A 24220-nucleotide genomic window follows, 5' to 3' on the forward strand; every position below is an offset into this window, starting at 1 on the left:
AGTGGTGCTTAAAAGTTTGTGAATCCTTTAGAATTTTCGATAGTTCTGCATAAATATGACCTAAAACATCATCAGATTTTCACACAAGTCCTAAAAGTAGATAAAAAGAATCCAGTTAAACAAATGAGACAAAAATATTATACTTGTAATATTGGATCATTTATTGAGGAAAATGATCCGATATTACATATCTGTGACTGGCAAAAGTATGTGAACCCTTTGCTTTCAGTATCTGGTGTGACCCCTTGTGCAGCAATAACTGCAACTAAATGTTTCCGGTAACTGTTGATCAGTCCTGCACACTGGCTTGGAGGAATTTTAGCCCATTGCTCCATACAGAACAGCTTCAACTCTGGGATGTTGGTGGGTTTCCTCACATGAACTGCTCGCTTCAGGTCCTTCCACAACATTTTAATTGGAGTAAGGTCAGGACTTTGACTTGGCCATTCCAAAATATTAACTTTATTCTTCTTTAACCATTCTTTGGTAGAACGACTTGTGTGCTTAGGGTCGTTGTCTTGCTTCATGACCCACCTTCTCTTGAGATTCAGTTCATGGACAGATTTCCTGACATTTTCCTTTAGAATTTGCTGGTATAATTCAGAATTCATTGTTCCATCAATGATGGCAAGCCGTCCTGGCCCAGATGCAGCAAAACAGGCCCAAACCATGATACTACCAACACCATGTTTCACACATGGGATAAGGTTCTTATGCTGGAATACAGTGTTTTCCTTTCTCCAAACATAACGCTTCTCATTTAAACCAAAAAGTTCTATTTTGGTCTTATCTGTCCACAAAACATTTTTCCAATAGCCATCTGGCTTGTCCACGTGATTTTTAGCAAACTGCAGACAAGCAGCAATGTTCTTTTTTGAGAGCAGTGGCTTTCTCCTTGCAACCCTGCCATGCACACCATTGTTGTTCAGTGTTCTCCTGATGGTGGACTCAGGAACATTAATGTTAGCCAATGTGAGAGAGGCCTTCAGTTGCTTAGAAGTTACCCTGGGGTCCTTTGTGACCTCGCCGACTATTACACACTCTTGGAGTGATCTTTGTTGGCCGACCACTCCTGGGGAGGGTAACAATGGTCTTGAATTTCCTCCATTTGTACACAATCTGTCTGACTGTGGATTGGTGGAGTCCAAACTCTTTAGAGAGGGTTTTGTAACCTTTTCCAGCCTGATGAGCATCAACAACACTTTTTCTGAGATCCTCAGAAATCTCCTTTGTTCGTGCCATGATACACTTCTACAAATGTGTTATGAAGATCAGACTTTGATAGATCCCTGTTCTTTAAATAAAACAGGGTGCCCACTCACATCTGATTGTCATCCCATTGATTGAAAACACCTGACTCTAATTTCACCTTTAAATTAACTGCTAATCCTAGAGGTTCACAGATATTGGATCATTTTCCTCAATAAGTAAATGACCGAGTATAATATATTTGCATCATTTGTTTAACTGGGTTCTCTTTATCTACTTTTAGGACTTGTGTGAAAATCTGATGATGTTTTAGGTCATATTTATTAGAGTTGAGCCTGATACTCGGCTGAAACGAGTATCCGGTACGGATAAAGCACTTTTGCCGAGTACGAGTATTATACGAGTAATACGAGTCAATATCTGTGCTCGGACTGAATGAAAATCCTCACACAGCGCCCCAGCACCCCTCCCCTACACACACCGTTCTGCTCACTCACACAGCGTCACAGCGCCCCTCCCCTACATACCCCATTCTGCTCACTCACACAGCGTCACAGTGCCCCTCCCCTACACACACCGCTCTGCTCACTCACACAGAGAACAGCTGTCTGTCACTTTCCGTTAACGTTTCAGGTTTCTCCAGCTTCAAGTTTGTTTCTATTTCAGTTTGTATTTACTTATAACCAGTAGAGTTCTGGTAAACGTGGGTTCGTTCAGATGTGGTGCTTGGTAGAAAGCGACTCGTGTTGGTTTTTCTCTCGAGCAATAGTGTCTCAACAGTTTAACCGTCGGTTAAAAACAGGTTTTTTTTACTTCACGCATTGAGTGTCTGACACTTTCTTGCTGTAATTCATGTAAAAATAAAGGTAGTAGTGGTATAAGTATTACAAATTAAGCTACACACACACACACACACTCTCTCTCTCTCTCTCTGCCGGTCATCAGAGTTTTTTTTTTAACCGTCAGTTGGCTCTAACCAGTTTTATTTTACTTCACACACTGAGTGTCTGACACTTTCTAGGTAGTAGTGGTATAAATAATATTACAAATTAAGCTACACACACACACACACCTGGTGTGGAAATAAAAAAAAAAAAAAGAACCAAAAAAAATCACACTGATCATAAAAAAATTAAAAGCTAAAAAAAGAAAGTTGAGTATGAAAACTCTTGTTCATTACATTTCATTTCATAATTGCAACCGCATGTGTTGTATTCATGTATTGTATTGTTGCAAAACTTGTTCTGTAAATAGTTCCTTTGCTATCGTGATCAAAACCATTGATCTGAAGCTCAATGCTGATGCTGTCCTGTAAATAGTTTTCTAATCAGCAATAAATATAACAATTTCTGATCAACCCATATCAATTGCATGCTTAAAATAACATACTGGTTAAAGCCCCGCCCATTTCAAGACAACCAGACCCACTTCCGGGTTAAATCCCGCCCACTTTCGGGTTAGGCCCCGCCCACTCCGAGTACGAATACGGATAATTGGTTAACGGATACAGCTGTACTCGCTCATCCCTAATATTTATGTAGAAATATAGAAAATTCTAAAGGGTTCACAAACTTTCAAGCACCACTGTAGCTTATAATAAGTTGTATAGTGCTTACTGAATGCTAAAAGCTCATGGTCATTTTGGACTATCTGTAGCACAGAGATCTTGTCACGCTTCGCCCCGGACATCCACTCTGGCCATTCTCAGACTGTTTTTGCCAGAACGTCTCGTTTGCTTCTCTATCCGTTTCTGTGTCTCTCTTGCTCCTCGTGTTTTTTTCTCTCTAGCAATTTTCTCTTGTCTATGGTTTTTGCACTAGCGTTTTTCTGGTTCCTGGTTTTTTGCACTAAGGGTTATTTCTGGTTCATGGTTTTTGCACTAAGGGTTATTTCTGGTTCATGGTTTCTTGCACTAAGGGTCTTTTCTTGTTTGTGGCTTTTTGCACTAGCGTTTTTGTCTTTTCCTTTCTCATGTTTTTATCAAGTTGTTTGTTCTCATTTTGCCTGGATTATTTTTGCTATTTGTTTTTCATCCTGTTTGTTTATCTTTTGCCACACCCTTTCTTCTCTGTATTAAATCATCTTATTTATTGGATTACGGTCTGTGTTCTGTTTTTGGATCCTAACTTCACCATACCTCCACCAGCCCTAACAGATCTACTATCGAACCAATCTACTAATCTTAGTTCAGATTGGTTCTGGAAAAGCTAGCTAGTTTTGTCATTCTAGACCACTACTTGGTGAAAAAAGTAGCTAATTCCTGGAAAACTGATGCTCAGCTACTGCCCACTACTAAAAATAGTTATGCTAGTAGCCTCACTACTTGTAGCTAGTCTCCAACACTGATAACCTGTGTATGTTTTTGTCAGATGGGGACGTGGATTTGGACTCGTCCAGCTATTTGCTGAAAAGGATAGCCTTCTGAACCAACCAAACAGTGTGTTGGGCATCATCTTTTACACTCTGCAGCTCGGCCTAGGTGGGTCTTTGTGTCTATATGCAGCCAAGTAAGACCATCTGTGCAGCTTTAAGATTACTGAAATAACTACAGACAGTCCAAAATGACCATTAGCTTTTAGCATTCAGTAAGCACTATACAACTTCTTATTATATGCTATAACAAACCATGGGGTGTGGTTGATAAATTGAATGGGGCCTAATTTCTTTTTAATTTTTTAGGCCAAATGGTATCCACTACAGCAGCACATTTCTTGGTCATAACATCCTGGGTGTCAGTAGCTGGTTCGATCTATCTAGCTGCTATTCTAGTGCTGGTGCTGGGTGATTTCTGCATGGTGTGTGTCTCAACATACATCATCAACTTTGCGCTCCTCTACACCAACCTGAAAAGAAGGACAGGCCTCAGGGGAAAGCAGAAGAAAGAGAAGACAAGATGAGATCTCTCATCTGTGTGTGTGTGTGCACGCGCGCCTGTCTGTCTTAGTAAGTGGTGCAAGGAACCAGCAGTCATATTGGATTACAGGTGTCTTAAAATGAAGCCAAATACAATAAAAATGGCATACTTTTTCCCACTTAAATTATATTTTGTTCTGTCTGCTGAAGCAATTCCACCATGTAAGAACATAGTGTTCTTTGCTTGTACAACTGTAGATCAGACTGTTACACAAAAGCATGCAAGTGAGTAATCTGTTTACTTAAAAACTATTTGCCTCTTTGAATAAAAGCTTATTAAAAAGTAACCATATTCTCGTATATGTCTTAATTAAAGTGAAAGTAGGTGTAGGCCAGGGATTCCCGAACTAGGGCTTGCAAGATTAACAAATGGGATCACAACAGAAACTCACATTCTCCTTTTTTCATTTATTGTACAGGTTAATATTAGAAATATCAAATATGGATTTTATGTGCTGATATTTTGAAATGTTACTGGGAGTCACATGCAAACAAACCACATTTAAACGAATAGGGGGCATTTTATTTTAGTTGCAAGCCAAGTATGAAATGTCCCTCTTCTCTTATTTTCACCATCCTTTCTCTTAACAATAAGGTCTGATGTTGATATTTTGTGCCTTGGGTTAAAGTAAAAGTGGTATATACATTATCTATCGATAGATAAGATAATTAATTAATTATCTAATCAGTTTAAGACAATGCATTTAAGGCATACATATGCAATTATGGCCACTAGGGGGCATAGTATCAACATTGTAGTGCAGTGTATAATATTTTATACATTTATTTAACCCTGTAGATCCCAGTACAATGTTAGTTAAAGGGTTTTTGTTTGCTTTAAACAAACCAATGTATAATAAAATGAGTGAAAAAGTAAATTACAAGCTGTTTTTATTTTAAAGTTAAGTGACACCTAAAGTATACTATTTGGCCAAAAGTATGTGGACACCAGATCATTCCTCTCCCCCTGGCAGCTATAGTAGCTTTCACTCTTCCTAGAAGGTTTTTCCACTAGATTTTGGAGTGTGGCTGTGGGGACTTGTGCTCATTCAGCATTAGTGAGGTCAGGGGTGCAGTCTGTGCTCCAATTCATCCCAGAGGTGTTCAGTGGGGTTGAGGTCAGGGATCTGTGTAGGCCAAGGGTTCTTCTACACCAACCTTGGCAAACCATGTCTTCATGGACTTCGCTTTGTGCACAGGGGCATTGTTATGGCACAACAGGTTGCTGGAAACACCTTGCCAGTGAGGGGAAATTGTAATTCTACAACATACAAAGACATTCTAGACAATTGTGTGTGCGCTTCTAACTTTGTGGCAACAGTTTAGGGCTCACATATTGATGGGATTTCCAGGCGTCCACATACTTTTCGTCATATAGTGTAAATGTTAAACCTTTCTATTAATTTCAGCCTGAAATTAATTAGGTGGTTCTGAATGACAAAAAGGGCAGTGTGGTCTACAGTATAATCTTTGGGCCAATATCATATTCCGCTAGTGACGGGAGTTCCAGCTCTTGATTAATGAGTCAGATTTTGTCTCAATTCACGAATCAAAGCTGAGTCTTTTGGCTCCTAAATTGCTTTTGGATCCCATTGCCTTTTTTTTTTTTCTCTAAATAAGATTACATTTGCAATCATTTTAGGAGGCATTGTTATTCCTTTCCTAAATATAGCTGAAATTGTTTCCATTGCATATTATAAACGCTATTTTAAATAATTGTAAAATAAACAAGGCACTACAGATGTTCATTAACAAACACAGTAAGCATTCCTGCATTGATGATATTTTACCCAGTGATCCTGATAACTGATCATCTCCCTTATTACACTTGACTACATACAGTACATATACACAGAGTCTCCTGGTCACACTGGCTCTTTCATACAATCAGACATCTCACCATTCATCCAAACAAATAGTTGAGATGCTAAAAAGAGGTTTCCGTGGAAGCAGTCTGATTAAAATTACAGTGATGCTTGAAAGTTTGTGAACCCTTTAGAATTTTCTATATTTCTGCATAAATATGACCTAAAATATCATCAGAGTTTCACACAAGTCCTAAAAGTAGATAAAGAGAACGCAGTTAAACAAATGAGACAAAAATATTATACTTGGTCATTTATCTATTGAGGAAAATGATCCAATATTACATATCTGTGAATGGCAAAAGTACAACCCCGATTCCAAAAAAGCTGGGACAAAGTACAAATTGTAAATAAAAACGGAATGCAATGATGTGGAAGTTTCAAAATTCCATATTTTATTCAGAATAGAACATAGATGACATATCAAATGTTTAAACTGAGAAAATGTATCATTTAAAGAGAAAAATTAGGTGATTTTAAATTTCATGACAACAACACATCTCAAAAAAGTTGGGACAAGGCCATGTTTCCCACTGTGAGACATCCCCTTTTCTCTTTACCACAGTCTGTAAACGTCTGGGGACTGAGGAGACAAGTTGCTCAAGTTTAGGGATAGGAATGTTAACCCATTCTTGTCTAATGTAGGATTCTAGTTGCTCAACTGTCTTAGGTCTTTTTTGTCATATCTTCCGTTTTATGATGCGCCAAATGTTTTCTATGGGTGAAAGATCTGGACTGCAAGCTGGCCAGTTCAGTACCCGGACCCTTCTTCTACGCAGCCATGATGCTGTAATTGATGCAGTATGTGGTTTGGCATTGTCATGTTGGAAAATGCAAGGTCTTCCCTGAAAGAGACGTCGTCTGGATGGGAGCATATGTTGCTCTAGAACCTGGATATACCTTTCAGCATTGATGGTGTCTTTCCAGATGTGTAAGCTGCCCATGTCACATGCACTAATGCAACCCCATACCATCAGAGATGCAGGCTTCTGAACTGAGCGCCGATAACAACTTGGGTCGTCCTTCTCCTCTTTAGTCCGAATGACACGGCGTCCCTGATTTCCATAAAGAACTTCAAATTTTGATTCGTCTGACCACAGAACAGTTTTCCACTTTGCCACAGTCCATTTTAAATGAGCCTTGGTCCAGAGAAGACGTCTGCGCTTCTGGATCATGTTTAGATACGGCTTCTTCTTTGAACTATAGAGTTTTAGCTGGCAACGGCGGATGGCACGGTGAATTGTGTTCACAGATAATGTTCTCTGGAAATATTCCTGAGCCCATTTTGTGATTTCCAATACAGAAGCATGCCTGTATGTGATGCAGTGCCATCTAAGGGCCCGAAGATCACGGGCACCCAGTATGGTTTTCCAGCCTTGACCCTTACGCACAGAGATTCTTCCAGATTCTCTGAATCTTTTGATGATATTATGCACTGTAGATGACGATATGTTCAAACTCTTTGCAATTTTACACTGTCGAACTCCTTTCTGATATTGCTCCACTATTTGTCGGCGCAGAATTATGGGAATTGGTGATCCTTTTCCCATCTTTACTTCTGAGAGCCGCTGCCACTCCAAGATGCTCTTTTTATACCCAGTCATGTTAATGACCTATTGTCAATTGACCTAATGAGTTGCAATTTGGTCCTCCAGCTGTTCCTTTTTTGTACCTTTAACTTTTTCAGCCTTTTATTGCCCCCGTCCCAACTTTTTTGAGATGTGTTGCTGTCATGAAATTTCAAATGAGCCAATATTTGGCATGAAATTTCAAAATGTCTCACTTTCGACATTTGATATGTTGTCTATGTTCTATTGCGAATACAATATCAGTTTTTGAGATTTGTAAATTATTGCATTCTGTTTTTATTTACAATTTGGGCTTTGTCCCAACTTTTTTGGAATCGGGGTTGTATGTGAACCTCTAGGATTAGCAGTTAATTTGAAGGTGAAATTAGAGTCAGGTGTTTTCAATCAATGGGACGACAATCAGATGCGAGTGGACACCCTGTTTTATTTAAAGAACAGGGATCTATCAAAGTCTGATGTTCACAACACGTTTGTGGAAGTGTATCATGGCACGAGCAAAGGAGATTTCTGAGGATCTCAGAAAAAGTGTTGTTGATGCTGATCAGGTTGGAAAAGGTTACAAAACCTTCTCTAGAGAGTTTGGACTCCACTAATCCACAGTCAGACAGATTGTGTACAAATGGAGGAAATTCAAGACCATTGTTACCCTCCCCAGGAGTGGTCGACCAACAAAAATCACTCCAAGAGCAAGGCGTGTAATAGTTGGCAAGGTCACAAAGGACCCCAGAGTAACTTCTAAGCAACTGAAGGCCTCTCTCACATTGGCTAATGTTAATGTTCATGAGTCCACCATCAGGAGAACACTGAACAACAATGGTGTGTATGGCAGGGTTGCAAAGGTTTTGGAGAGCCACTGCTCTCCAAAAAGAACATTGCTGCTTGTCTGCAGTTTGCTAAAGATCACATGGACAAGCCAGAAGGCTACTGGAGAAATGTTTTGAGACCAAAATAGAACTTTTTGGTTTAAATGAGAAGCATTATGTTAGGAGAAAGGAAAACACTGTATTCCAGCATAAGAACCTTATCCCATGTGTGAAACATGGTGTTGGTAGTATCATGGTTTGGGCCTGTTTTGCTGCATCTGGGCCAGGACGGCTTGCCATCATTGATGGAACAATGAATTCTGAATTATACCAGCAAATTCTAAAGGAAAATGTCAGGAAATCTGTCCATGAACTGAATCTCAAGAGAAGGTGGGTCATGAAGCAAGACAACGACCCTAAGCACACAAGTCGTTCTACCAAAGAATGGTTAAAGAAGAATAAAGTTAATATTTTGGAATGGCCAAGTCAAAGTCCTGACCTTACTCCAATTAAAATGTTGTGGAAGGACCTGAAGCGAGCAGTTCATGTGAGGAAACCCACCAACATCCCAGAGTTGAAGCTGTTCTGTATGGAGCAATGGGCTAAAATTCCTCCAAGCCAGTGTGCAGGACTGATCAACAGTTACCGGAAACATTTAGTTGCAGTTATTGCTGCACAAGGGGTCACACCAGATACTGAAAGCAAAGGGTTCACATACTTTTGCCAGTCACAGATATGTAATATCGGATCATTTTCCTCAATAAATGATCCAATATTACAAGTATAATATTTTTGTCTCATTTGTTTAACTGGATTCTTTTTATCTACTTTTAGGACTTGTGTGAAAATCTGATGATGTTTTAGGTCATATTTATGCAGAACTATCGAAAATTCTAAAGGATTCACAAACTTTTAAGCACCACTGTACACTCCAAGAGAAGCGGCATTGCCTACATCTTCAGAAAGATAAGAAAGGCTCATATATGATTCAGCTCTTAAATTTTATCTAAAAACAGCTAAGTTAAAGAAGCATCCATTCCATCCATTTTGGCATATCACTACAGTGATTACAGGCTGTTCTGATGGCTTCAGCCATCAAAGTTTCTAGGGAACATTACAGTAGTGGTTTCCCATTGCCTTCTACTGGATTATTATAGAGGTTTTCTCCTCTCAACCATTCACACACACATTTAAACCTATGGACAATTTAGAACCACCAATTAGCCTAACCTGCATGTTTTTGGACTGTGGAGGAAACCGGCGCACCCGGAGGAAACCCATGCAGACAAGGGGAGAACATGCAAACTCCTTAAAGAAGCAACTCATTCACAATTGACACATCGCTACTTCTTGTGTGTCATGTTTACTTTTTATAAAAGTTTTCACTCTACATGAAAACTAGTGCATTATTTTTTTACATGAGGCCCCAGATCTGGATGGCTATCTATGTCATCAGCCTGCTGAAATCTGTACCAATTACTGTCAGTAACAATGCTGAAAATCATAGTTCGGAGTAGCATCCAAAAATAGCCGCTCTGGACTACATCTCCCAAATGCCACTCTGCCCAGCCTCTCCTGAACATTAGAAGCACCTGAGCCTCATTATCTGCCTAATCACCGCTCTACTTAAGCCTGGCATACACACTCCTTCAGTGCGAAGTATCATTCTGTGTCCCATGCCTGATCATACTGAGCCTTTCCATATTACTGCCTGATTTCTAGTGTTTTCCGACTTTGTTTACGTTTATTCCCGACCTTGACTTCTCACCTGCTCTTTGATATTCAGTTTGTATATCGACCGACCCTGACTACGCATTCAGCCTCTCGATTTGGATTGCAGTTTGTGACGCACCCACTTTCCCCTATGCCTGCATCAGTAAGTGCCTGCACCCTGACAGGATACTTCGCTGCCTCAATGGATGCAGCAGACGAGGCAAAACAAACTGCTGTCAATGTGTGAGGATGTTTGTTAGGAGAACAATAGATGTTGAGTGGGTTGAACACCAGAATGTCTCAACTAACTGCTGTTGTCTCACAGGCCCTCCTGACACACCCCGTGTCTTCCATGAATGCAGCTGTAATAGTGCCACGACCAGAGAAATATTCCAGGGAAGTTTCTGAGGGCTTCCTTCTTCAGTGCTCTTTGTTTTTCTCAACCCTTACCAATGTTATGGAAGAACAGAAGGTGGCACAGTTCAGCAACCACCTCACCGGCAAGGCCATCAAATGGGTGAGCTCCATTTGGAACCGTGGTGGCAAGCTCACTTCCTCCTACGACCGCTTTGTTGAGATGTTTAAATGAATGTTTGATTACCAGTCTGAGGGTGTTGAAGTTGGGGAGAAGTTGCTGACTATTTGGCAGGGAGAAAGGAAAGTTGCAGAGTACATTCTGGAATTTCGCATGCTAGCAGCAAGAAGCAGATGGAACGAGCCAGCACTGAAAGCAGTGTTCTGGCAGGGATTAATCCTTGAAGTACTTACTGAACTCGCATGTTGAGATGAGCAACTCACTCATCGACCTGGCCATAAAACTGGATCATCTGCTCCAGAACCAACCCTCAGTTCAACACCCCCCAGCCATCTCTCAACCTCCACAGTCCCCAACATTGATGGAAATCTCCCATGCCTGCACTCCACGTTCTGAGAAGGAGAGAAGATGCCAAGATGGTTTGTGTTTCGACTGTGGGGAGCAAGGTCACCTGCTTGCGACATGCCCAATGAGGCTGCCCAAGCCCAGATGGGAGGGTTCCTGTCAGGATGAAGCCAGCTCCACCAGCCCGGTGAGTCACAAACCTACTCCCACTCATTCATTTAAGATTTACATGTTGCTGAAACTTCCAGACTCTACCCATGTTCTTTCGGTCCTCATAGACTCAGGGGCAGAAAACAATTTCATCGGTCTCAAGATTGTTCCGAAAGTCCATCTGCCCACAGAGGAGCTCCACTGGCCTGCAAGACTCCAGGCCATTGATGGTGGTCCCATTGTGGAGGGGCTGGTCACCACTTGCACTCAACCACTGAGCATTCAGGTCAGTGCCCTTCATGTAGAGAGTATCGCCCTGTTTGTCACTCATACGGCTAATCATGCCCAACTTTTGGGATTCCCCTGGCTCCAAACCCATGACCCCTTAATATCTTGGCAGAACCAAGAAATTCTAAAATGATCATCTTGTTTTCAGCAGTGTCTTCAGCTCCCATGCATTTCCCTGGCATCCACGTCTGTAGAAAGTCCTGCACCTGGCAGCATCAAACAAGTTCCTGCTTGCTACCATTACCTTATAGAGGTGTTCGATAAAAGTAAAGCTAGCAGCCTCCCTTCTCATAGACCCTATGACTGTGCAATTGAGCTCCTCCCAGGCACCTCATCTCCACGCAATCGCATTTACCCCATTCGTTGCAGAACAAGTGGCGATAGGGGAATATGTTCAAGAAGCTCTCCAACAAGGTTACATTCATCATTCCACTTCCCCAGCTTCAGTGAGCTTCTTCTTTGGTGAGAAGGGGGCCCTTGCATAGATTACAGGGGCTTAAACCAGATCACTGTCAAGTACCCATATCCACTTCCTCTAGTACTCTCTGCCCTAGAACAACTCAGGTCTGCGCGGGTGTTCACAAAGCTAGACCTTTGCAGTGCCTACAACCTGTTGAGAATCTGTGAAGGCGACGAATGGAAGACTGTGTTTAACACAATGGCAGGCCACTTTGAGTACTGTGCCTTATGGACTCTCTTGCACTCCAAGTGTCTTCCAGTGCCTAACTGATGATGTTCTGAGGGACATGCTGGGTCGATACATCATTGCATATATACATGATATTCTGATTCCCCTAACCAAACCATTCATGATGACCACGTCTGAATAGTGCTAAAATGGCTCCTTGACAACCACTTATACATCAAAGCAGAAAAATGTGAATTCCATGTCAATCATATTTCCTTTCATGGGTGCATGATTAGTGCAGCGGGTGTCAGCATGGACGACAACGAGGTTTCTGCAGTCACCTCCTGGCTCACTCCCATGACAGTCAAAGAATTACAGTGTTTCCTGGGCTTTGCCAATTTCTACCATCATTTCATCAGGAATTTCATCACCATAGCATCACCCCTCACAATGCTACTAAACAAAGGTCCCAGGCATCTACAGTGGAACCAGGCTGCTGAGGAGGCCTTTAACCATGTCAAGACTGCCATCACTTCAGCTCCCATTTTCCAACATCTGGATCCAAGCATCCCCTTCATTGTAGAAGTTGACGCATCTGAAAAAGGAGTAAAGAAAGTATTGTCTCACCGATCGGGGAAAAGCCAAAACTTCACCCCGTAGCCACCTTCTCAAAGAAACTAACCTCTGCTGAACAAAATTATGACAGTGGCAACCGAGAACTCCTTGCCATTAAGCTGGCACTGAAAAAAATGGAGGCACTGGTTAGAAGGGGCTACACGCTCATTCACCATATTAACAGATCATAAGAACCTAGAATACCTGAAAACAGCTAAGAGACTTAATCCTCAGGCTAGATGGGCGCTGTTCTTTACCCGTTTCCGATTCACCATCTCATACCGTCCTGGCTTCAAGAACACCAAGGCCGATGTCCTTTCTCATATCCACACTGCCTCCCATCCTAGTCCTGAACCAACTCCTATCCTGCCAGCAGAATGCTTCATCCAGACCATCATATGGAAATGGGACAAGGAGATAACCCAAACCCAGCCCCTTAACCCTCCTGCAGCCTGTCCTCCTGGTCTCATGTATATTCTTGCCCAACTGCGAGGTAAACTCATCACTTGGATGCACGCTTCCCTGGCTACAGGATATTCCAGCAGTGAACATACCTGCCAGCTTCTAAAGAACAAATACTTGTGGGAAAACATGGTCTCAGAGATCAATGATTTTGTATCCTCCTGCTCCACCTGTACTCAAGCCAAGGTGCCTCAGGCCCCCCCAGCTAGTAAACTTTGTCCACTACCCACACCACAAAGACCTTGGTCCCACTTGGCCATCAACATCATAACGGATCTACACAAATCACAAGGTAACACTATCATCCTGGTGATCATCGACAGGTTCTTAAAAGCACTTGAACTCATGCCAGGCCTGCCCACAGCTTTCAAGACTGCAGAACTTCTATTCACACACATTTTCTGTTACTATGGCCTTTCTGAGGACATAATCAGTGACTGGGGTCCACAGTTCATCTCCAGAGTTTGGGCCAAGGTCATGGACAAATTGGGGGTATCAGTCAGCCTAATATTGGGGTACCATGCTCAACCAAATGGCCAAGTAGAATGCGCCAACCAAGAGATCAGGTGTTTCTTCAGAGTGTACTGCATTGAAAATCCAAAGGATTGGGCACAATCCCTCCCCTGGGCCAAATATGCACAGAATTTCCTCAAGCACTCAGCCACTCAGTTAACCCCTTTACAATGTGTCCTTGGATACCAGCCACCCGTTTGCCTGGGACAACACACTCTGTCAGATTCCAGCAGTAGACACATGGTTCAAGAGGTGCAAACAAGTATGGGAAAGGATACACCAGTGACTAGAACAGGTAGCCCTCAAGTAAAAACAGTATGCAGACAGACACAGAGGGGAAACACCTGTCTATTCCCCCGGTGTGGGTATCTCCCAGGGATCTACGAAATTCCAGCATATGTCACAAGCTCTGTGCTCCATGCTGCAATGAAGCTACAACCTACAAGTTAGAACTCCCACCTCATTTCTGTATGTCTTCCACATGTCAGGTGTCCTGCCTGAAGCCTGCGATTAAAGGACCCCTGGCAGATAATGCACTCAACCACTGAACCACCCCTCACATCTAGAAATAGAAGGGGACCCTATATAAACATTCGTTACGGTTTCCCGTGCATTTTGATCAGAGTAGTATGAGTGGCGCATGCGCGAGCAGCGACACGGTCTGTTGTGCGTCTCCTCTTACCTGTTTTGTTTGTTTTAAATTGTGTGTCTTTTATACGCAACAAAAACAGCAACCATTTAAGTTCCTGAACCGTCAGCATGTAAGCTACAAAATGAAACTGAACTTAGTCGTTCTACTGGCGATCTTGATCACTTTTCTAGTTGATCTTGTCAGACATGCAGTTGGCTACAACTCAAATATGCATGATGGCCGAGCAAATCGCATCACCTACACAAGGGTGTAGGTACAATACAGTCCGTCTTTTTAAGAAACTACACTTCCCATCAGCCCACTTCCGCGTTGACCTGCGTCACGCCTAGGCGGGATCACCAACGTCACTTCCTACAGGAAGGCATAAAAAACCCGGAAACTCCTAGCTCCTCCTCTCTCTCGTGTCCGGATTCCAAGCGGTCTGGACGCACAAAGAAATACGCTCCGCTGGACAACCAGATAAAGACGTCTTTTCTTTTTCTTTCTTTCTTGCAAGATCCACGAGTTAGCGCGATTTCTTTGTTTACCTTTGGCCACGGTAGACTCTAAGATCGCACGATTTTAAACTACTGAGTTTTAAACTACTGAGTTACAACCGGTTTTTCATTTCATTCATTAAGTACGTACGGACTGCAGTCAAAGCAGTTAATTTGTAATTAGGAGCGAGCAGAATTCCTCCTGATTGAAGCGCTGTGCATATTATTTTGATCAGAGACTTTCTTTTCATCACTGCGACCGCACGCCGGACCAAGGAAGTTCTCTGCGCCTTCTACAGAAGCAACTCACGTGCTTCACTACGGTGAAAAACTCATTTTTGGGCATAATTAAGCTAGTCTTAGGAATTTGCTTTTATTGAAACAGTGTGAATTTAAACTCAGGAAAGTTTTGTTTACACTATTAGACACGCAGCGTGTCGAGTTCTGTTTTGTTGTAATCTCTCAGTGGTTTTAATAGATAGGTTTGCATGCCCTCTCTTCCTTACTAACATTTTAATTTCATTATTACACATATCTTGATCGCATCAAGATTTCAGTGGATTCAGTACTGTTATAAGCTAGTGAAATTAGCATATGGTTATTTTTTTTAGCACACATTAGCATCCAAAGCTAATCCTTTTGTTTCATTAGCCTCACAGGCCCCACCAGGCCTCAACACGTGGCACTCCTCCCCCCATGCTCACATACACACCTTTTGTTTTAACTCCACGAGGCAGGGTCCTCGGGGCTTAGCTAGCCACACGGCTAATTCTTTTGTCGTTAGCAAGCTAGGCTAACCTTTGTTAGGCCTTAAGGCCTACACCATGTGGTCACTCACAAACCCACGTTAGCTAGCTTCCCTTTTGTCTACTTAGCAACACAAAGCTAATCTAGGCCTACCCAAACACACACAAGGCCTTTCACACACACACACACACACACACACACCTCACTGTTTGTATATATTTCAATCTGCTATTATCCATTTTTATCTTTGTTACAATAAATTCATTTATTATTGAAACTGTGTGTTTTATTTGTGTTCCAATATTTCCGAAGTGCCCAATCTCCCAAAGAATTAAAAAAGGTGCAGATGATTTATGTAATATGATAAGTGATCATAATTTGGAATATACCATAATTTAGCTGTTTGGTAATTTATTATTAAGCACCACAATTAATGGTATGATTCACTTTGAATGATTCACTTTGAATGATTCACCGATTCACTTTGAATGATTCACTTTGAATGATTCATTGATTCACTTGAATGATTCACTTCAAATGATTCAAATGAGACTGATTCAATTTAATTATTAACCTTCAAATTTAATATGAGACTGATTTAATGAGATTGATCACTCAATTACCCAAATGCACCCACATATTAAATTGGTGCCCCATGTGAGGAGATTGGTTTGTTGACTTCTTGAATATTGTTGCAACAACAAATAAACTATCAGTTTGTTTAAGCAACTTCTAAGGTATATCCCCAGGTGTGTTAAAACGGTTAACAGTAGCGTGATAACCATATCACAAAATACTCATAACCTATTCATAACTTAGGATAAGAGATAGCATTTCCAAACAAACCTTTTTAATTAATTACATAGTTAATGTTAATTAATAAGAATTAATTAATAAATTAACTCATTGATTAATTAATTATCCAATAGCCAGCCTAAGCGAAATGGCATCCCCTCGTGTCTCAAAAATTGAAGACAACACTCAAGACGTGTCTCTCCTTGAGGTCATCGCAGACCTCATTCACTGCTCTGCCTCCAAAAAGGCAAACATTAAGTACATGAGTAAGAGTGAATGCCAAAACAACATAGATAACTCGAATAAACATATGAGAGATCCAAAAAGAACAACTTTTAGTGTCCAAGCGGCACTAGGTAAGCTATTCCTGTCATACTTCCGAGATACTGATTCAGAAATCAGACGCCTCCGCAGAGAGGTTGAAAGGCTGACCACCAGCAACGCCGAGCTGGCAGCTGATAATAATGATTTACATAGGGAGCGTGAGCTTTTGAAAAACTCCATTGATGATTGCGCCAAAAGGCTAGAGAAAGCCGAAATGGCCGCCCAGAGGGCTGCCGAGGAGCAGACCCCCCAAGAAGGGCGTGAAAGACCCTCAACAATGCGCCAAAGTTCAGAGCGGGAATAGGCGTCCGAACCGGACACCGTAGATTGCCTGGTCGAGGACCAGACAACCCGCCAAACTCCATCAACTCGCTACATGACTTCGTTGTTTAGCCAGGGTGGAGCCGAACTGTGCTCATCCCGAGCCCAGACCCATAGCACACTCAGGTCAGTGTGCTACAGTACCCCTGATCAATCTTCGGATGAATCAGGCTATGAATCTAGTGCGAAACGGGAGCAACACCAGAGTAGCTTAGATAGTGAGTGCTCAGAAGAGCCAAGAAGGTCACACAAGGACGTGCACCAAACCCTTCACTTACGGCAAATTGACCTACTTGCCAAAGATGTCGAGCAATTTGATCTGGAAAATAAAAGAACAAATGTGAATGATTATTTGCGAGAAATCAAACAAAAATGGTCTGAGGCGCCTCGTGAATATTATAGACGGCTACGTACTGCCTATTTCCAAGGTAGTAGCGCACTAGGCTTGGAAGAAGATAGAGGCTTCAAATCCCTCTTCTTACATAACCTCCACCCAAGCGTGCGGACTCAAGTCGCACTGACGTGTCGACAGGGTTTCCACTCAATGAGGGAAATTAGGCGACTAGCCCAAATGACCTGGGAGACCATTGTCAAAACCGCAAATGGAAACGATGATGAACCCAGAGTCCTTAGGCTCCAGGATGCAGACGAGCCCCCGCTAGCCTTAGAAGGAGGCGAAGCTCCAAAAGGGGGACCCCCCTGGAGAAATCCCGGTCCGAACCGCCCCTTGCCGAGCCATCACCAGCGTGAGCGGAGAAATCGGCAAGGTAAGGCCAGGAGGGACCGAAGGCAAGTCCACAGTGACTATGGCAACCGCCCATCACATGAAAAGGGTCGTAGGGAACAAGGCGGTTGGCAGCAAGACCGTCATCCCCGCTCTGGCCAGAGACGGCAGGAGCGTTCTGACCGTAACTCCAAACATAAGGGTAGAGACGACCGACACAGTGACTCAGACCAACCTGGTGAGTTCCACTCAGAGCTGGAATCTTTAAAAGCCCAGTTGGCTGAGATTAAAGAACTGTTACAAAAGAGGTCAGACCCCTCAACAAAATAAATCGAAACGAGCGTAAAGAACAAAAAGCCTACTACGACCGAAAAGCCTCCCATCACACATATCAAATAGGCGACAAAGTCCTATATTTTAACTTTACCAAGCCGGTAGAAGTCTCAAAAAGTTCCTACCACACTGGTTGGGACCTTTCGATCATAGGAAAACTGTCCCCCGTCGCGTATCGCATTAGGACATCCAGGCCCAATCAAACGCTCTCATATCGATTTCCATAACAATCAAATCAAGCCTTTGAACAGTCCTCACTCCAAAAGGGGGGACGACAGTTAGGCCCACCCTGTCCACCTAGCTTGTATGCCTCACTCACCCATAAGCGTACACTAACATTCCCGGTCAGACTTACCAACCCAATAAAGTAATAACCCTTCGGTATAACATGATAGATAAAATACTAAAATCCGCTATTATTACTAGTGTGTATTCATCGCAAATACACCTGGCATATAGTCTTGGCAGTGCTATCCTCATTTTTGTGAATCCACAAGACTTAGAGATGTGCACCTCCACTAAAGACATCCACTGGGTCTGCCCAGGCAACCCATACATAACACTACACGCCAAGCTGGATAAGATGGTCTGCGTCCCTGATAGCTTTAGCCGCAGTAGCGCATGCTTTCTGGCCAGACCACCCACTGCCAACACCTTTCTAGAAGATTAGGTTTACCAACACAAACACTAATACTTCTGTTCTTCCTTCCTTCATTTCTTCTCTTTTCTTGTTTTTATGCATAGGAAATTAAACACTACATGTTTCATGTTCTATGTTTAATTTTTTTTTTAGATGTGACTTTGACCTAGTTAGCTAGAGTGATTATATGCCCAAAATAGCCTGAGTATATGCCCAAAATGCCTCTGCCTCCAACTGTCTTACTGGAACTCATGAGTTTACACAGTTTTCACAGGACACCATGGACTGTGCAGAGCAAGGCTGCCTCAAGGACTACGGACATGCGGACTGTACAGTACTGTGCTCTCAGTGCTACGACTCCATCATACCCCTGAGACCAAAAGGGGGATTGTAGGTACAATACAGTCCGTCTCTTTAAGAAACTACACTTCCCATCAGCCCACTTCCGCGTTGACCTGCGTCACGCCTGGGCGGGATCACCAACGTCACTTCCTACAGGAAGGCATAAAAAACCCGGAAACTCCTGGCTCCTCCTCTCTCTCGTGTCCGGATTCCAAGCGGTCTGGACGCACAAAGAGATACGCTCCACCGGGCAACCAGATAAAGACGTCTTTTCTTTTTCTTTCTTTCTTGCAAGATCCACGAGTTAGCGCGATTTCTTTGTTTACCTTTGGCCACGGTAGACTCTAAGATCGCACAATTTTAAACTCAGTGAGTTACAACCGGTTTTTCATTTCATTCATTAAGTCAGTGATTCTTCAGATAAGGGACAAAACATGTCCGAGAGATGAAACTCATTTTTGTGGTTAAATATGTAAATAAAATATGTCACATAATTATCTTAAATAAAAAAACAAATACAGATTTGCACTATAAAGTATGATTTAAAGGTTTTGTACACATATATTTTATTTTACATGAGTGAATGTGTTACCAGCACCGTAAATAAACCTTGTCCGAAAGCAGGTTTAAGTGTTTCTTAACACTTAAAAAATTGTTTAAAATAAAATAAACATCATAGCTACTGTCATCAAGTATTCTAATTAATTATTCAAACTGTACACAAGTTTACAATTTGAGAAACATTTTTGTGTAATTTTTAAGCGATTGAAGTCATGTCCAGAGTTTCTGTCAACACCATAAGATTTTTCAAAAATTAGAAAAAAATCAGGCATTATTGTGGGCAGCTCTCAATCTAAGGACCCCTTTACACTTCCTGCTTGATACACATGCCATGAGGCCACTGCTCTGGTAAGTTAATATTTTATATTTTTCCCCTGAACTATCTCTTTTAGAAACCATTTTGTGTCACAGCCATAGTGTGTCAACACCATAGTCAATAAAATTCAAGATTTATTTGACTCTTTTTGTAATGAAAGCTTTATTTAACTTTATTATTGAGGCCACAAGTAGCCGGTGAAAAACAAGATGGCTTCTGCCAAAAAAACACAAGTTATGATGAAAAGTAGACTACTTTGTCAACTCCATCAAACGTCAACTCCATAAGATTTTTTGTCTTATGGAGTTGACCTTGGCCTTATGATGTTGACAAATGTGTGTCATTTTCCCCATTTAATTCAGTTTTATGAATTAAAATTTAAGTTGTATTATGTCCTATGTATTTTAATGACATTTCTGCATATCCGTGTTGCATAGTTTTTATATATACTTCATATTTATTGAAAATTATCCATCATCCTCACACTGAATTCAGTATATATATATATATATATATATATATATATATATATATATATATATATATAAACTTTATATACTTACAATATTATTACTTTATATACTTACTTTACTTAAGTATACTGAAGTTTACTTAAGCATTTTAACCCATTAAGACACGGCCCCTGCTATACGTTTGTTGTTATCGGAATGACCAAGTCGTAATGTATGACTAAAGAGTCTTTGTTATGTCATAGTGTTGTAGTACTATAGTAGTAACAAAAACAAAAAGAACTTCCTCCTCCTCTCTGCCATTCCTTTTCAAATAGGGTTCAAGAATGTAACATGGAACTTCTTCCCCACATCCCATGGCAAGGGTGCCCCAGATGGCATTGGGGCGACTGTTAAGAGATGTGCCGACAGAATTGTTCTCAGAGGTCAGGACATTGTGGATGGCATGACATTTCATCAGCTGGTGTCCAGTTGCCTAAGTGGAGTCCACCTACACTATATCACCAATGATGACTTCTTGACTTATGATGCTGTTCTCGCCCAGCCCCTGCGATCCATCACAGGAACAAGAAAGATCCATCAAGTTGTGGCTCAGCGCAATATGATTTACTGTAGACAGATTACGTGTTTTTGTAACGAGACAGAAATTTGCCATTGTTTCAATCCAGTTGCACACCAATTCCATAGCATCTCTCAGCACCAGGATGAACATGCTCAAATACAGAGTGATGAACATGCTCAAATACGGAGTCCTCTTGCGATGTTGGTGGAAGCAATGGAAAACGAGCCGCAGAGAACACCTGAGGGCTTAACAACAACAATAGGGCCTAGTGATGTCCACATCGGAGATTGGCTTGCTGTCATGTACGACCATAACTGGTGGTTGGCGAAAGCCCTCAGAATGGATGAAGAACATGGAGATGTTCAAGTCGAATTTTTTCACCCTCATGGTCCAAACTCTTGCTTCCAAAGAAAACAAGGAAACCAGGATGTCTGCTTTGTCCAATTTGCTGATGTCATAGTTAAACTTAGTGAACCATCCTCACCAGTCCATACAAGTCGAACCAGGGACATATACCAGCTCTCTTCTGAGGTTATGGACTTCATAGATGAGGAACTTTTCAATCGGTTGTTGCCAGGTCTTTAAACCCATTTTCATGAGTTCAATATTTCCAGATGTCCATAGGCTTAGTTACTGAATGTTCTTTGTTACAACCTCACGGAGAAGCACACCAGAAATAAGTGCCACATATATATTTGTATGATAATGTGTGTGCATGCCACACACACACACACACACACACACACACACACACACACACACACACACACACTCAATGTTCTATTGCATCAGTTGTTTGGTTGAATGTCTGGATGTTATTTTGTTTGACAAGAGTATTTGACTTTTCGCTCTGTATAAGATATAAATATGCATACTGCCTGGTTCATGTTTTTAAAGTAGGTTTTAATTCAAATATATGATTAACCCTAAGTGGTATTTTATGTCAATAAAATGTTTAATGAAATTATCTCCATTTCCCTTCTATTTCGTCAACACCGTAAGTGGTGTGTCAACACCGTAAACAGCTTGTCAACTCCATAATATGACTGTTAAGTTAATTTTTTCTTTAAAAGGATATTTTATTACATTGTTTCAAGTTGTTACAATAAAAACACTGCATTTCCAAATTAAATATGTATACTTTATATTGCTTAATACCATTGTTTGTTATGGAGGATAAAAACTAAATGCATAAAGTCACATACCGGTAAATATAGTCAATAACATCTTAATAAATTAACTTTTAAAAGTAATATTACTAGTTTGAAAACACAGACAGAATGACACAGATTAAGGCAACCTCCAAGAGTAAAAATGCCTGGAAAAACTTTAAAATAATATATATATTTTTACATTTCTTTGTGTCTCATGGTGTTGACAAAATCTCTGACTTGCCCCGCAAACATGAAAATAATGTTAAAAATCTTGACCTGGGAGATTGTCCGAAAATTGTATAAGAGGCCCAACACCTTGTGCAACCATAATATATGAATATGTTTTGGAAATAATGAGATTTTATTTTTAGAAAATCAAAACCCCTTTTGTCCCTGATCTCAAGAATGACTGAAGTACGTACGGACTGCAGTCAAAGCAGTTAATTTGTAATTAGGAGCGACCAGAATTCCTCCTGATTGAAGCGCTGTGCATATTATGTTGATCAGAGACTTTCTTTTCATCACTGCGACCGTACGCCGGACCAAGGAAGTTTTCTGCGCCTTCTACAGAAGCAACTCACGTGCTTCACTACGGTGAAAAACTCATTTTGGGGCATAATTAAGCTAGTCTTAGGAATTTGCTTTTATTGAAACAGTGTAAATTTAAACTCAGGAAAGTTTTGTTTACACTATTAGACACGCAGCGTGTCGAGTTCTGTTTTGTTGTAATCTCTCAATGGTTTTAATAGATAGGTTTGCATGCCCTCTCTTCCTTACTAACATTTTAATTTCATTATTACACATATCTTGATCGCATCAAGATTTCAGTGGATTCAGTACTGTTATAAGCTAGTGAAATTAGCATATGGTTAATTTCTTTTAGCACACATTAGCATCCAAAGGTAATCCTTTTGTTTCATTAGCCTCACAGGCCCCACCAGGCCTCAACACGTGGCACTCCTCCCCCCACGCTCACATACACACCTTTTGTTTTAACTCCACGAGGCAGGGTCCTCGGGGCTTAGCTAGCCACACGGCTAATTCTTTTGTCGTTAGCAAGCTAGGCTAACCTTTGTTAGGCCTTAAGGCCTACACCATGTGGTCACTCAGTAACCCACGTTAGCTAGCTTCCCTTTTGTCTACTTAGCAACACAAAGCTAATCTAGGCCTACCCAAACACACACAAGGCCTTTCTCACACACACACACACACACACACACACACACACACACACACACACACACACACACACCTCACTGTTTGTATATATTTCAATCTGCTATTATCCATTTTTATCTTTGTTACAATAAATTCATTTATTATTGAAACTGTGTGTTTTGTGTTCCAATATTTCCGAAGTGCCCAATCTCCCAAAGAATTAAAAAAGGTGCAGATGATTTATGTAATATGATAAGTGATCATAATTTGGAATATACCATAATTTAGCTGTTTGGTAATTTATTATTAAGCACCACAATTAATGGTATGATTCACTTTGAATGATTCACTGATTCACTTTGAATGATTCACTTTGAATGATTCATTGATTCACTTGAATGATTCACTTCAAACGATTCAAATGAGACTGATTCAATTTAATTATTAACCTTCAAATTTAATATGAGACTGATTTAATGAGATTGATCACTCAATTACCCAAATGTACCCACAAGGGAATTTCTGCTGAATCTCAGACCATCTCCTGCACTCCCTCGCTTGGATGACACATCGCTGCTATCACTCGATTGTGTCAAAAGTAAGAACTCTAAAGCAAGGAAACATGGAAGGAAAGGTGGGATCCGGGAGCAGATTAAAAGGCAACCCTACCGACAAGCACTTCCATCGATAATGCTGGGCAATGTCCAAAGTTTAAGGAACAAGGTGGATGAGCTGCGAGCCAGCAGCTTTCGGACTACCGGCAATCCTGCCTCATCTGTTTGACCGAGAGCTGGCTCATGGACGTGGACCCCGACTCATCAGTTGACCTGGAGGGCTTCACGCTGGTGAGAATGGACCGCAATCAAAATTCCGGGAAAAAGAGAGGTGGGGGCGTGTGTGTGTTTGTGAACAATAAGTACTGTTACCCTGCACACATAACAACGAAGCACAAAGTTTGCACAAAGGACATTGAATTGCTTTCGCTGTGCCTAAGGCCCTATCACTTGCCTTGGGAAA

The 24220-nt window shown here is 41.3% G+C and overlaps 2 protein-coding genes across 4 annotated transcripts in view; both read left to right on the forward strand.

The window, feature by feature from the left end:
* vkorc1 (vitamin K epoxide reductase complex, subunit 1) overlaps positions 1–11505 on the forward strand; it is a 56370-nt gene extending 44865 nt beyond the window's left edge. The window contains exons 3-4 of one of the 3 annotated variants that reach the window (XM_060939417.1): positions 10977–11159; positions 11251–11505. In XM_060939417.1, the coding sequence (XP_060795400.1) occupies positions 10977–11159; positions 11251–11400 (333 nt within the window). In that variant the 3' untranslated portion in view covers positions 11401–11505. Of the gene's footprint in view, positions 1–3578; positions 3689–3888; positions 4973–10417; positions 11160–11250 lie in introns of those variants that run through there. The other 2 variants (XM_060939419.1, XM_060939418.1) reach the window with 2 other exon arrangements.
* A 4539-nt stretch (positions 11506–16044) lies between these two features.
* LOC132898048 (uncharacterized) lies at positions 16045–23373 on the forward strand. The gene is made up of 2 exons (XM_060939416.1): positions 16045–19891; positions 20647–23373. Exon 1 carries the CDS (start codon positions 16999–17001, stop codon positions 17995–17997), a length of 999 nt encoding a protein of 332 aa, XP_060795399.1. The 5' UTR covers positions 16045–16998; the 3' UTR covers positions 17998–19891; positions 20647–23373.
* The last annotated feature ends 847 nt before the right edge of the window (positions 23374–24220 follow it).

Source organism: Neoarius graeffei, chromosome 14 (genome assembly GCF_027579695.1).
Source record: "Neoarius graeffei isolate fNeoGra1 chromosome 14, fNeoGra1.pri, whole genome shotgun sequence".
Classification (NCBI taxonomy): domain Eukaryota; kingdom Metazoa; phylum Chordata; class Actinopteri; order Siluriformes; family Ariidae; genus Neoarius; species Neoarius graeffei.